Below are 15,811 nucleotides of genomic sequence, written 5' to 3' on the forward strand. Positions count from 1 at the left end.
AGTTATTGTTTGGAAGGATCTTTTATAAAATTGTTACAAATTCTAATCCTTTGATATAATTGGAAGAAGACTTCATGTAGGAAGTTGGGAAATTTAATAAAGGAATCAAGCTTCTTTCGTTCCAAATATGCTTATTTCAATGGAGACACACCATTTTGAAATATCTGAAGGAATGAATTGTTCTTAGTTTAAGACATATTTTGACTACCATGTTACATTTTGCACATCATATTAGACCATGAAATCTGCCCAATCTACAGAGTAAATAATTTAAAATTATCGTCACTATTGCTGACTTAAAACTTTACATTCAGAACATAAGCAAAACTTGATGACAATTCAAATAAATATTAATATTAATGATGTACAATTGTGGCTTTTATAAGTCTACTTAATTGTCCACCCTGAGTTTAAACTGTATTGTTATATAATGAGCTTATGTTTAATAAAAATAATTTCATTACACCAATACAAAAATATCTTCATGCAATTCAAAATTTTCTAAGTAAATATAACTACAAGTATATATAACTGATAGTCTCATCTTCCCGCTCCGATTCCTGTACAATGTAGCTGACGTTGCAAAATTGAAATATGTTGCATTTTGTAGTGGCTCTGATCCTCCAATTTGTTTTGGTTATTGGCACAGGAAAAGCTTACTCAGAGAGCTTGTTCTGTGATACATTGGTGTTAAAGAATAACTTAAAGTAATGCAGTTCACTGCAAAAGAAAAAGATGTCCTGGAAAGTAAACTAATTGCTCACAGTAGCACAAGTGGAAAAATATATTCAACTCAACTCCCATTGATTGAATAATTGAGACCCTGTTACATGAGCTACAATATAAAATAAGGAATGTAACATAATATAATACAACATAAAAAAAGAAATGTGGTCGTTTCTGGAACAAGATAAAGTGAGTGTTCTCAATTTTGCATGTTTTTTGGTTGGGTCCATTGACTAGCTCTCATGTAAACTGAGATTTAAAACCTTGTACATAATCTTTATTTTTACTTTAATTCTACGTCTAAGCTTCACAAAAAATGTCTTGTGATGTGATGGCTAATGTCTTTGAGCCAGCAGTTCCCAGGTTAAGTTCCATTCCAGGCCAAAGAAGCGCAGTATATAATGTGGCCAAACAGGTTCTGTGTATCAACTTGTAAATCTTTCTCACATATGCCCATGGTAGGCAATAAGAATGAGACTAATTATTGGCAGCCACGTGTTTAAAAAGAAATTGGAGCCTCTAACATGCCTATCTGTAGTTGTAGGCTTTTAGTGTGCTGGTGGGATGTGGCATTTGAAAATATGTTATTATCCTGACCATTTCTGTGAGGTCACTGACTTCCTTAGTGGCATTGCATTCAGAGCTTCATGTCTTTAGCTGACATGTCACCTAATCCCACTACCTCTGATACGTTTGTGAGGTATACTCCAGGTACCCTATAGATAAGGGACACTTCTCCCACTCTCTTTTGGACCAAAGTTTTACAGTGTAGTGTAAGAACATTTTAAGAACTTTTCTGTAAAAATATGCCATTCATATGATCTTCTCACATCAAACTCACTTTAAATGTTTATTCTAACACATACTTCAATCAAAATGCCTCTCCTCTTTATGAGGTGCAGGTTAGTTTGAATCTGAGAGAGATTTTCACAATTTTGCATGCCCTGCCTTCGGTGCCCAGCTGCTCAACTGTGTATGGTGCTGACTGCACACCACAATCACTTAAATAAACTGGAATTGGAAGCAATGAGTGTGGGTTAATTGCGCTTTGTGACTTCTGTCTTCGGAGGAAATGGTATTTTATAATCTTAAAGTTGTGTGTGGGACTCTGTTTGATTATAAACACGTCGTAAAATACAGCAGGGCATTTTTGTAGTAATGCCTCATGAACCCCTTTCAAATTGGCCATTGCAAAAATCCATCTAATACAATGGTGGAAGGACAACTAACTTTGTTACACTATTCCTTTTTATTTTTATAGAAATGCTTCCCTCAAAAAATGATTTTACATGTTAGTCATTTTTGGGTGGTACATCTAAATTGGTGAGCTAACACCCCCAGATAGTTACAGAAAATGCACGAAAAACTCAGCAGGTCTTCCAGTGCTTCAGTCTTCCAATTCTGACGTAAAAGTCATAGGACTCGAAATGTTAACTGTTTTTGTCTCCACAGATTTGGAGATGCCGGTTTTGGAATGGGGGTGTACAAAGCTTAAAAATCACACAACACACAGGTTATAGTCCAACAGGTTTAATTGAAAGCACTAGCTTTCGGAATGCTGCTCCTTCATCAGGTGGTGAGGAGCAGCGCTCCGAAAGCTAGTGCTTCCAATTAAACCTTTTGGACTATAACCTGGTGTTGTGTGATTTTTAAGTCTGTCTCCACAGATGCTTCCAATCATACTGAATTCCGCCAGCACTTCCTGTTGTTATTTCAGATTTCCAGCATCTACAGTACTTTTCCTTCTTATACTCATTAAATGTCACTGTTTTTCTTGCTTACTCCACCCTGTCACTGTCTTTTTATCTGACAATTCATGCTCTTGGCTGCCCACATAAAGAATGCTTTGGAAACAAATTCAATTCAGGGCAACCCCACCAAGGAATTCCCAACATTTCAACTTTAGCAGTGATTATATCGAACATTTTAATTTACAGTACTTAGTAATGTTGGAAACAATGTGAATCACATAAGTAGAACAGAATACTGTACACATTTCTTTGCTAAACATAACCAATTACAATTTTCTAGAAAGTACTATATAATTAAGATTTTCTGACATTTTCATAATGTAAAATCAAGTGACTTACAAAACTATTATATCATTGGCTCTTAATTCATGTTTTTTAAATTAACTAAAATTAGAGGTTTGTCTGTACATTACCAGACTTCTCAGATTGTTTCATGTTACATTGTGTTGAGGCAACCAAAGATCTCAGAGCTGAGACATAAGACGGTCTGTGAAATGGTGCTGGCCACCTGGTACTCACTGAGCCAGCAGCTGGGACTTGTCTGCTATCGCCTTCAGCAGACATAAGGGGCTGCAGCTCCTGCTGTCGAATTGACTCCATGGTGTCCTCATCAGTGCTTTTGTCAGCAGCTGTACAAGCTTCAGGAAACTGGAAATGGATGGGATGCCGTGGCACTAGCAGGACAGCTGATGTTGTGCGTTCCTCCAGCATAAAGTTTGAGGTCTTTGGCACTGCATCGGATACAGTTGGTGAGACCAAGCTGTCCATACTTTGTTTCCAAGCATACTGCAAATCAATCGGCACAATCTTGTTGGTTTCTGAAGACACGCAGGCTGTAAGCTCACCCTGATTACCTTTCCAGGGAAGCTCTTTTTCAGCAGTAGTAGGAGATGGTGGGAATATGCTTGGGCTTTGAGGGTATTCCACATTACCTGTAGGTATAAAATTTTAAAAAATACATACTGAGACACTAAAAATAGTTCTGATTGGTATTATTAAAAATGTATTTTTACTATAGAGGTTTTTTTGTTAAAATAAATAAAGTGCTATTGACAGTAAAACCAGTGAAGATTTATTGTAAATACATTAATCAAATAAAGAGTTTTAGAATGAAAGTGAACTTGGAAAAAATAAACATTTAACAAGAGACTCCAGACAGATCAACGCTGATGTAAGATAATAGAAAAGAATAAAACATTTGGGTTCTCAGCAATATTAAAGAGTTTCAAAAATGTGAATAAGTTCAAACAATGTAAACTGAAAATTTCATATTCCAGCAACTACGTTAATGACAAAATAACAGTGGATTTGATATGCACGTTGTCATTATTGTGTCAACTCTTCAGCAATCCCCTGTAAGCTTATGTCCAATTTGGGCTGCTCCACCTCTAGTCTCACAGAAAACAGTAACTTGAGTCAGTTTGATTTTGAACACGTTGTCTTTGCACATTTTTTATCACATTAACTGCACAAAGCCGACATTTAATCCTTTTAATGTTGGGATTTATGTCACTATTGGGTAATGCTCCTACATCTATATTCAAGTCCCATTCCAGGACTTTGCAACCAGGGAAGAGGCATTTATGACGTGACCAAGCAGTTGAATAATCAATCTGCTAAGGTTTGCAACATTCCCATTTTGGACAGTAAGAGAAGAGACTACTGGTTGGCTATTATTGACAACACTACACTTGCTAGCATGGCAACCTATGGCAGAATTCCCTCATATAAAAAGTGAATGCTATGCGAGATGAACACAGCTGAAACAGACAAATACTGTCAACCAATGCTGACCAGAAAAGAACAGTGGAGTGTGGAATACATACCTGCAAGGGGCAAATTGTTGTCAGTGATTTTTAAAACATTTGTTTTCACTTTTACAATTCCTTTCTCTTTGTCTCTCTTTATTTTTAATGTAATGTGACTGTAGTTCAACCTATTTGCTTTTTTGTCATTCCTTTATTTCTTTCTCATGATTGCATCTGGTTGGTTAAAGAGGTAAGACCATTGGTCCTGCGATTCACCAGTACCCTAGAGGTCCCAGATTTCTGTCATTGGTTTTTACCTTAAGAAATTTCCAAAACATTTTGTAATGAACAGTGAGGAAAATGTCTAATGGAGCTCAAAATATTTTGTTTCAGCAAACCCTGGCCCATTGTTTGAGCAAGTACTTGCACTCTGAAGGAAGATTTACAATAAGGTCTTGTAAATCTTATTGTATAGATGTAGAATTGCTAAAATTGATATCTCCTATTTGAAATTGCGATTGACAGCCTTCTTATAGACCATGCACATAGTTCTGTTCTCTGTTGTGAGAAACCAACCAGCAACATTTGCTTTGGTGATATCATATGTAACAAATTAGAAACCCGTTATCTCTTCCAAATGCTGCCTCTGCCTCTGCCTCTGCCCTATCCTCTCAAGACTTACACTAGCAGGCATACTTCTGGCGTAACTTGCTCCCTGGCAAATGTTGCTTTATTATATTAAGAAATGGTGTATTCTGTATGCAAATCTGGTTACTTCAAAAAATTCAATCAAGTTTGTCAGATATGACCTGCCCTTAAGAAAACTATGCTGACTGTTCTTGATCAATCCCTGCCTCTCCAAATGTAGATTAATTCTGTCCCTCAGAATTACTTCCAATAGTTCCCCCACCACTTAGGTTGGACTGACTGGCTTGTAATTTCCTGCTTTATCCCTTGCTCTCTTTTTGAATAACTGTACCACACTGGTGATCCTCCAGATGTACAGCATGGTTCAACCCACCCATGCTGATCAGATATCCCAACCCAATCCAGTCCCACCTGCTCGCACTTGGCCCATATCCTTCTAAACCCTTTTTTAAATATTGCAATTGTACCAGCCTCCACCACGTCTTCTGGCAGCTCATTTCATACACGTATCACCCTCTGCGTTAAAAAGTTGCCCCTTAGGTCTCTTTTATATCTTTCTCCTCTCACCCTAAACCTATGCCCTCTAGTTCTGGACTCCCCGATCCCAGGGAAAAGACTTTGTCTGTTTATCCCATCCGTGCCTCTCATAATTTTGTAAACCTCTATAAGGTCACCCCTCAACCTCCGACACTCCAGGGAAAACAGCCCCAGCCTGTTCAGCCTCTCCCTATAGCTCAAATCCTCCAACCCTGGCAACATCCTTGTAAATCTTTTCTGAACCTTTTCAAGTTTCACAACATCTTTCCAATAGAAAGGAGACCAGAATTGCATGCAATATTCCGACAGTGGTCTAATCAATGTCCTGTACAGCCACAACATGACCTCCCAACTTCTGTACTCAATACTCTGACTGATAAAGGAAAGCATACCAAATGTCTTCACTATCTACCTGTGACTCCACTTTCAAGGAGCTATGAACCTGCACCCCAAGGTCTCTTTGTTCAGCAACACTCCCCAGGACCTTACCATTGAGTGTATAAATCCTGCTAAGATTTGCTTTTCCAAAATGCAGCACCTTGCATTTATCTGAATTAAACACCATCTGCCACTTCTCAGCCCATTGGCCCATCTGATCAAGATCCTGTTGTAATCTGAGGTAACCTTCTTCACTGTCCACTACACTTCCAATTTTGGTGTCATCTGCAAACTTACTAACTATACCTCTTATTCTCACATCCAAATCATTTATATAAATGATGAAAAGTAGTGGACCCAGCACCGTCCTTGTGGCACTCCACTGGTCACAGTGAAAATTATTGCCAGTACCTCTACTACTTCTTCCTTTGCCTCACTTAACAGTGTCCCCTAGCCCTCTCCTGCAGTACAACAAATCTCCCTGGAAGGATATTTATCCTGGTCCCAATCAGGTGTAAACTGCCCAGCATGTGCAGATCCCACCTTCCCCAAAATGAGGCCAATGCCTAGAATTCTGATGCCCATCTTACCACATCAACTTCTCCTATTCCTAAACGTGCTAGCACGTGGTATTTTGAATAATGTTGAGGCTACTGCTATAAAGTTCCTGCCTTTAAATCTCCTACTTAACTCTGTGAAATCTGCTTTCAGGATCTTGTTCCCAAGCCTACCCAAGTCATGAGTACTAGCATTGACCATGATCTCTGGCTAATCACTGTTTCCCAGATGAATGTGCCTTGGGCAAATATTTTACATTGGCACCAGGTAGCAATACACCATCCTGGAGTCACATCAGCAGTGACAAGAATGCATGTCTGATCCCCTGATTGTGAAAGCCCATATCACAATTACTTGCTTTCTGTAGATTTGTTCATCTGCGATATATGGTGTGTTCATGACTTAACATGTACTGTAGCATATACACTTGGTTGAGCTGACCCACCATCATGTAACTTTAAAAGCTACTTATTACAATTAGTATAGTAGAACACACGCCAGTTCTCACCAATCAGTGACTTCCCCAAACCAAAGTAGGGCCCAACTTCCGGAGGCTGAGTACATTAGATTCCCGTAGTATGGAAACAGGCCCTTTGGGCCAACAAGTTGACACTGACCCTCCAAAGAGTAACCCACCCAGACCCATTCTCCTATCTTATATTTACCCCTGACTAATGCACCTAACGTTATGGGCGGTTTGGCAGAGCCAATTCACCGAACCTGCACATCTTTGGACTGTGGGAGGAAACCCACAGTTGCCTGAGGAAGGAATCAAACCCGGGTCCCTGGCACTTAACACTTTACACTCACAACAGCATTCAGTGCAGACAAGATTTGGAGATGCCGGTGTTAGACTGGGGTGTACAAAGTTAAAAATCACACAACACCAGGTTATAGTCCAACAGATTTAATTGGAAGCACACTCGCTTTCGGAGGTGGTTGTCAGTGCAGACGACAGCTTTGAGGGAAGCCTCTAAGATTTGTGAAAATAACTGACAAGCTTAAAAAATTGGATTATGCAAGTTACAAATTAATTAGTTATAACATCTCTTAGAGCTTGTATACTTCTGAAGTAAGACTGCAATGGTACTTCTTTTAACTTCAAATGTAATATCTGGTTATTACTAAATTAAAGGAATAACTAGACATTAGATAACAATTACCCATTAAGTCTATCACACTCGCCAACTCCCAGTATAGACAAGGCACCTCTAGTTCATTGTAAACTTTCCTTTTAATTTAACAAATTATGTATTAATTTTGAATAAAATTACTGGAAAAAGAATGATATTTGCATTTGTTTGCATGCATTAGACAGTCACTTTATTAACAGTCAAACTATCCCAAACTTCCCTTCATCACAGAGGCTCACTCTATCTCTATCCTTCCTTCCCGATTCACTGAGACTGGGGCTATCCTCATATACTTTCTGAAGCCCCTAACCCAGCTGATCTCTTTGAACTGTTTTGTACTACTGGCCTCTTTTGCAGCTCATAGCTGATCATTCAATGTATGCTGCAGATAGGAATTCCTGTTTGAACACAATACTGAGAGTTATAGAATCATGGAGATATACAGTACGGAAACAGACCCTTCGGTCCAACTCATCCATTCTCATCTGAAATACCAGAACAATGAAACAGGTTTAGATCTGAACAGTTTCTGTGACCCAGCAGCATCCAAACCAACCTAGGAAACCATCAAACGGTGACCAAAAGCTTTGAAAAGCTTTTAACTCAAAAAATTATCATAGTAGCTAGTGAACCATATTTTGCCAGCACTGTGGCAGCAGACTGGAAGACTCCAAATGGCAGCATTATGAATGCCTTGACCAAACAGTGTGAGCATGGCAGTCAGGAGTAGGGATAAACCTGCAACACATCAGAGGCTTCAATGCCAACTCAAAAGCAGCAGGTATGAAGTCTGGGAATTTGAGGAAATGACTTAGCCTGGGCTGCATTCACTAAGTATTAGGGACATCCATTTCTAAGGAGGACCAGAGATAAAGACAACTGCGCCCAAAGGCAGTAAGATTACAGCAGTCTGAGAACCAACAGAAGTTTCAATTTCTCGGAGGAATGCTTCTTAGACAGCACATTCCAAGAGACTTGGAAGGATGTTTCCTAAGCAATGTATGGTGAGCTAATCTTGGTAGAAAACATACGCACATTTACCCTATTGCAACACTGCTGCCAGGTTCTACGTATGTTCCCATCATTACTGACCTCCTCTGTGTACTCTGTCCATTTTGCTGGAATTCTAAAGGCCCATCTCACCTTCCATTTCTGGGGAAGAGGATCTTTTCCATTGTCACTAAAGCAGCCTACAGGAGAACCTGCAGGAAGGCACACTGAATGCAGGGTCAGCTGGGGTCTTCCCCCACTCATTCCCTGTGCAATACTTCCTCAGGGCTTCATTGTAGGTAAAGAGATTGCCAGCATGCTGGCAACCCTATAAATATGTCAGCAGTGTGGTCTTACCCTTTTTAGTTCATACTGCCACACTTTGTCTTCATCTTTCTCTTCAGTCATGCAGACATTTTCACCCCTTACCCAACCCTTCCTTCGCAGTTCATAGTGACATATTCAACATTTCTTTCCTTCCCCTGGTTCTCAGAACCATTGCCCATGTAGGTTCCTTTCCCACCTCCTCAAACCTGAGTTGATGCTGGTATCTGTTACACACCCTTTCATAGTTCACCCTCTCATTTCCAACTGGCATAATTCTTTGCTCTCGCACTTTTGCCTACATCTGTTCTCAAAATTGTCACAAGAATCCCTGTTCACAGCAATATTTCATAAGACATAGGAGCAGAAATAAGGCTGTTCAGCCCATCAAGTCTGCTCTGCCATTCAATCATGGCTGATAAGTTTCTCAATCCCATTCTCCCGATTTCTTCCCATAACCTTTGATCCCTATCTATCTCAGTCTTAAACATGCTCAAATGACCTGACCTCCACAGCCTTCTGTGGCAATGAATTCCATAGATTCACCACTCTCTGGCTGAAGAAGTTTCTCCTTATCTCCATTCTCTTTACTATAAGGCTGTGCCCTTGGGTCCTAGTCTCTCCAAACAATCTTCCTAATATCTACTCTGTCCAGGCCATTCAGTATTCTGGATGATTCAATTAGATCCCTCCGCATCGTTCTAAACTCCATCGCATATAGACCCAGGATCCTCAAACATTCTTCATGTTATGCTTTTCATTCCTGGCATCATTCTCATGAACCTCCTCTGAACATGCTCCAGGGCCAGTACATGATTCTTGAGATATCGGGCCCAAAACTGCACACAATACTCCAAATGTGGATTAACCAGAGCCTTGTGAAGCCTCAGAAGTACATCCCTGCCTTTAAATATTCAAGTCCTCTCAAAATAAATGCCATCATTGTATTTGCCTTCCTAACTACCGACTCAAACTGCAAGTTTACTTTGACAGAATCCTGGACTAGAACTCCCAAGTCTCTTTGTACTTCAGACTTCCCCTGCCAATGGAAACATCTTCTCAATGTCCATTCTGTCTAGGCTTTTCAGTAATGTGTAAAATCCCCCCCTCACCTTTCTAAACTCCATTGAATATAGTCCCAAAGTCCTCAAACGTTCCTCATATGTTAAGCCTTTCATTCCTGGGATCATTCTCACGAACTTCCTCTGGGCCCACTCCAAAGCCCAGAGGTATCCTTCCTGAGGTATGGGACCCAAAATTGCTCACAATACTCTAAGGAGAGCCTTATAAAGCCTCAGTATATCCCTGCTTTTATATTCTAGTCATCTTGAGATGAATGACAACATTGCATTTGCCTTCCTAATTACCAACTCAACCTGCAAGTTGACCTGAAGAGAAACCTGAACTAGGTCTCCCAAGTCCCTTTGCACTTCAAACTTCTGAATTTTCTCCCCATTTAGAAAATAGTCCATGCCTCTATTTTACCGACCAAAGCGGATGATCTCATACTTTCCCACGTTGTACTCCATCTGCCACTTCTTTGCCCACTCTCTTAACCTACTTCAAGGAAGCAGTAGTTTGAAGTGGAAACATTTTCACTGCCTCAAAGGTGTTTGCCAATGTGTGCACTCGTAAGTCTAGTTTCACCTCCCACATTAAGATGATTGCATAAAACAACCTTTTTACTTTAACACTGTAACTTCATACTGTATTTCAGTTATACTGTGATTAGTTTGTACTCATGATGGCCTGCTGCAGATGATATTCAGGTGCCGCACTAGAGGCTAACATCCAAAATATATTGCTGCTTTTGGACACCCAAAAACAGTTTGCATCAGTCCAAATGTGGTTGTGTAACTTTCTCTTCGTCTATTATTAAGTCTCATTGTGTATTTAAAATGCAGCTTTTTTAAGGAGCACAATGAAAAACTGAATACATACTTTCCACCAGACCTATGTTTCAACTGCCAAAGGTCCAGAAAAGTCTTCAGTTTGGTAAAACTAACTTGCCATGAAAATAACAATGTTGCCTTCACAAATTTTACACCACTAGCAGGATATTCAAAGAATCCAAATGCATACTTTTCAGCTTAATCTGTTTTTGAAGTTCAGGTTATCTTTTCATGCAATACCCTGATTCAAAAAATCATTGCAGCAATTGGAAATTAAATAATAAAATATTCTACTTTTTGAATTGATAGTAGCATTGAGTGATACATGAAATGTCTTGAAATGTAGCATATTTTTGCTGCTCCACAAAGATGGTTGAGGAAGAAAAGCAGAAGGAGCTCCAGATTGAAGAAAAGGAAGGAGGTGAAGATAGTTGAGTCTTAGCAGGGGAAAATAATTGATAATCGCATTATTTACTGTTGATCTGCTGGCTGTTGCTCTTTTGCTTCAGTAGACAATTGTGAATCTGTTGAATTAGTTCTTATCTTGTGAAGATGAATGAGGCCGGGTCGCACTAGTTGAGCACTCTGTGATAGGATGGGTTCATCATTCTGAAATTTCCAAGGGGGTTCCTTCTTGAAAACCTCCGATTCAGTGCCATCACTGGTGTGGCTAGTGACTGAAACAAGACTGAATTATCCTCAAAAGAGTTTCACAGCACCAGAAAAAAAGAGGGACATGCAAAATGTGAGATTGCTTATTTCTCAGTTTAAAATAAAACAAACATTGGAAGATTAATTGCCAGTAGTGATTATACAGAGGTGCAGAGCATTGAGCAACTGTTAATGTAGATTCATGCTGTGGAGGAGCCAGTGTTGGACTGGGGTGGACAAAGTTAGAAATCACACAATATCAGGTTAACGTCCAACAGGTTTATTTGGAAGCACAACCATCTGATGAAGGAGCAGCATTCCAAAAGCTAGTGCTTCCACATAAACCTGTTGGACTATAACCTGGTGTTGTCTGATTTCTAACAATGTAGATTTAAATACTTGGTAATTGTATTGTTTCTGCTGTCAGTTGCAGAGGTAACCAAAGATAGAATTCAAATACAAGGTTGGCATCACCTTTCACTAGACTTCCTGTAAACCCACTGTCCAGTTTTGTTTAGACCTGGTAAATACAAGAATTGGAAAGCTTTTGAAAAAGTAATCTGCTGCTGCTTTCAACTGTTGGAAAATCTGGCTACTGCCAGCAATAGCGCTGTATTTAGTTACCACCACTGGGAAAACAGAGCTAATGAGGAAATAATCAAATATGAGGAACATCTACAGTATTGATTCTAAGTAGTATTTATGGACCATGTGGTTCAACTTCAAACATGAAGATAATGGGATGGTAAGAGACAATTGACAAATCAAAAATTGAAAAACAACTTACATTTTGGGAATGGAATTTAGGAGAAAGCGCAACTGGCACTTTTTTTACATTTTAATGGTTATTCTGAAATAGATTTTGTTTTTTTTTTCTGTTCACAGGATGCAACAAAATCTTGTACATTTATTTTGAACTATCCGGTGCAGTTTGAAATAGCCACCATCCCCCCATTCTGGGGGAAAATTAGAACATTTTAAGAATGGCAGCAAATCCTTGCAGACATATGAATCGGACATATGAATAGAGACCTTAATTGGTTCTCTCATAAGTGTTTTCAGTTATTGATGTAGTAACCATATTCTTGGAGACAATCTGAATGCTTAACATGGATGCATAACATAAATCTCCCTAATCCTTATTTTGGGCAAATTTGGCTCTTTAATTTATTAGTACCAGAAATTATACTTGCTAATAACAAGACTTTTTACATTACATTCCCAAAATGGATAAAACAGTTGCAGGGTAAAGGGGAATATGTTACATGGGGAATAAAACAAAGAGAATGTGCTCCCATACTGCCCAAGCATGGACCGCCACATTTGCATAGTAATGAATATGAATGCTATGACTTTGACAGGTAGGTCATGTTTAAATTGGGCTTCCATTGTTAACCTAGGAACATGATTCAAAATTCACTATTTTTACAGGGATCTGACAGCCTGGCAATAAAATTAAGTCAGGAGCTGTTGTCTTCATAGTATATGCTAATTCTGGCATTACTAAAGGCCATGCGGGAAAAGCTTGAGTAATCCCCTTGGCTCCTCAATGAAGCCTTCCGTTTCCCTTGATCTCAACTTCTTTCTTCCCCCATCTGCCACATTTGTCAACCTGCCCACCACCATCATTCTAGTCTACATTGGTGAGCTCCCCTTCCTGTTTGTTTTGGCAGGAGTTCCACCTGAATATTTCAGCCATTTACAGCTTCCCTGATACTTTCTCTGTCTCCTGATCTGGGCCGAAAGGTCCAATTTGCTTTGCAAATCCATTTTGTACCTGAAATTTTTCTTTCTTGTAAATTCTCATTCACTGTTCTTGCCATAAAAGTGATGCCTTCATCATCCTCCTGTTCTTTCATCTTCGTAAATTTATCCTTCTCTTCATCTTCCGAGTCGACTTCTACAAAAACTGGCACTAGGAACAATGGAAAGAAAACTTTAGCAGCTCCAGTCACCTGTATTTTAGTATTAAATAAAGGAGAATCTATAATCCATCCATTCACATGCACACACAGCTGATTAAGGATGACACAACTTCAAGTAAACTTTGCAAATAATGGACCTTAACTACCACGTTTCAGTAAAACATTACCTCATCTCTGTGCTACTGTTCAGACTCATGTCTGGTTGAGTGGGTAAATGTATCAGCTCTGCTGGAGTTAAGCTATAGGATTGGGAAGATGCTAGATGTGGCATGTTGGTTCAAACCTTCCAATTAACATAATAGCAGTTGCATCCACCACTGATCAGTCAGAGATTTGTGCACTTTCCCAGTTATGCTTAACTTTCTGATACAGAAAACTCCCTCAGCACAGAAATCCATATAGACACCTTTGAGGAGAATCAGTGCAGAAAAACACTAGCGAGCTGCCTTATGGTAAGTTTAAATAACTGGTGTGAATATCAATGAGTAGGCGGCTGAAGTAAATAAATTAATTAACGATGGTTGAGGTGGACAGGATAGGTAAAGTGGGGTAAGTGAGAAGCTAGGTGGTTTTCAGGTCTGATTCAGAGAGAGATTCAGGCTAGAAGCTAGTCAGATCATGGCAAGGTTGAGCTAGTCAGATGGTGGAAGTTAGTCAGATTGATTGGGGAGGGGTAATCGGGGGGTCAAGGACTTGTCAACAAGACAATTTGGGGGATCAGTTGTGTAGTTATCCAGGAGTTAGAGTAGGATTTTTGTGTCTTACATTTCCTGGGTAGCTATACAAATGAACAATGCAGAATTGCTGAAATCTCCAGCTAATTCACAATTGGGGGGCCCTCAGGATCAGAAAACTTGCCCATCAGAAGTTCAGACTTCTTGTTCAATTCCTACAGAGGTCAGCATGTTGGGTTCTAATGTATATCTTGGGTCATCTCAACACTGACAATCCAGAGATTGGAATATCTGGGCAATTGAGTTAACTGACCTCAGCAAGGAATGGTGAACTACAGAGAACCAGCACGGATTGCAGCCCTGACTGTGATACTGAACCCCAGGCTAGAAAACAAATTAGTGTGGATAGCAAATGAGGAAAGCATCAAGTTAATCATTGATCCTCATCCAGTTCAATTAGAAGTTGTTATATGTGTTCAGACATAAGGAATACCTTCTCAGTCAGCTTTTGAAATTGTAACCCTGTGCCTTACAGTGCCTTCCAGCCTTCCAGATCAGTTTGCTCTCTTTCCATAATGCTACCTGTAGCGCTCTTCTTCATGTTAATTTTATTTTATAATAGAGGAATTTAGAACTTCAAATGTCAAAACTGCACTTTTTTCTGATAATCAACATGTTTATGTATACAGCAATTGAATACTGCAACAAAACTGAAGAAGTCATACTTGTGAATCTTCATTCTATCATCTCCTAAAATCACCCTGTGCAACTTGATACTTTTTTTTAACCATCTCTGTGCCTGAGGAATGCTGCCACACTAGCAATAGTTTGCGTGATTGGCATTTATTACACCATATCCTCCAGCAAACTCAATTAACAATTGAATAGCTGTCACTGCAAATCCAAGTTGTCAAAATGTCATAGGTTTTATAAATGAAATAAAGAAGTGTTGCCTACTGGCAATAAATTTGTTCCTGGCAGTGACCTTTTTCTGGCAGGTGAATAAGTTTAGTTATATCCTGTCATTGCAATCCAAAATCAAAATGGAATACAGTGTGGCATGTCGAATATGTCAAAATAGACAGCATGGATTAAATCTGGTAAAATACAAATTTAGGACTATTACAAGTTTATTCCACAAAGAGCTAATATTGTGGAATGAATAAGTGGTGGCAAAATTCTTGTTGTTATTTAATGAACAACCTGATTGATAGTAAGATCCTTCTTCATGAATCAACTGAATAGGAAGCATTCCTCATCTAAAATGTATTTATAATGTGATATGAAAAGGTAAAAGTATTTTTTTAAACAAGCTTTATTTTTCCAACATCTTTGCACATATTTTGTGTGAAAGTAGACAACCAAGTCTTAAGGAGCAAACTTCTATCCCTTCTGCAGCTGGGTGATGGTCAGGTGACCTACACTGAGAAAATTGCACCAACAGCAATGGCTGCCAGTTTCAAATCCCTTCTGGATATAACAGCCAGATAATTATCTCCCGTAAAGAAAAGAGAGACCTATCATTTTGTGGGCTTCAATTCTCTTCTGCCTGCCTCCTTCTGATATTCCAAATATACATAGAGAGAAAGGTTCAATCTAAATATTTTTTAGAGAACAAAAAATGCTCACAATGTGGTCTCCTCCACACTGGGGAGATGAAACGCAGACTGGGTGACCACTTTGCAGAACATGTACGTTCTGTCTACAAAAATGACCTATGCTTCCTACTGACTGCCACTTCAACACACCACTGTGCTCCCTGACGGTTTCTTTTTCTGTTTCAGGTTAATGTGGAGTTCAACTGTCTTCTAGGTTTTCAGTTGGATATAGTTGACTTGTCTAAATCCAATTAGTCTCTGTCTCAGGCTTGTTACAG

At 39.2% G+C, this 15,811-nt stretch overlaps 1 protein-coding gene across 4 annotated transcripts in view; it reads right to left on the reverse strand.

The window, feature by feature from the left end:
• Positions 1–2,313: 2,313 nt before the first annotated feature.
• Positions 2,314–15,811, reverse strand: part of slc9a5 (solute carrier family 9 member A5) — a 280,610-nt gene continuing 267,112 nt past the window's right edge. The window contains exons 15-17 of one of the 4 annotated variants that reach the window (XM_087995957.1): positions 13,114–13,251; positions 11,222–11,362; positions 2,314–3,409 (exon numbers count right to left, since the gene is read on the reverse strand). In XM_087995957.1, the coding sequence (XP_087852083.1) occupies positions 2,868–3,409; positions 11,222–11,362; positions 13,114–13,251 (821 nt within the window). In that variant the 3' untranslated portion in view covers positions 2,314–2,867. Of the gene's footprint in view, positions 3,410–11,156; positions 11,363–13,113; positions 13,252–15,811 lie in introns of those variants that run through there. The other 3 variants (XM_043707125.2, XM_043707124.2, XM_087995956.1) reach the window with 3 other exon arrangements.

Source organism: Chiloscyllium plagiosum, unplaced genomic scaffold (assembly GCF_037043375.1).
Source record: "Chiloscyllium plagiosum isolate Xiang-an unplaced genomic scaffold, Cpla_swu_hap1 HiC_scaffold_17, whole genome shotgun sequence".
NCBI classification, from domain to species: domain Eukaryota; kingdom Metazoa; phylum Chordata; class Chondrichthyes; order Orectolobiformes; family Hemiscylliidae; genus Chiloscyllium; species Chiloscyllium plagiosum.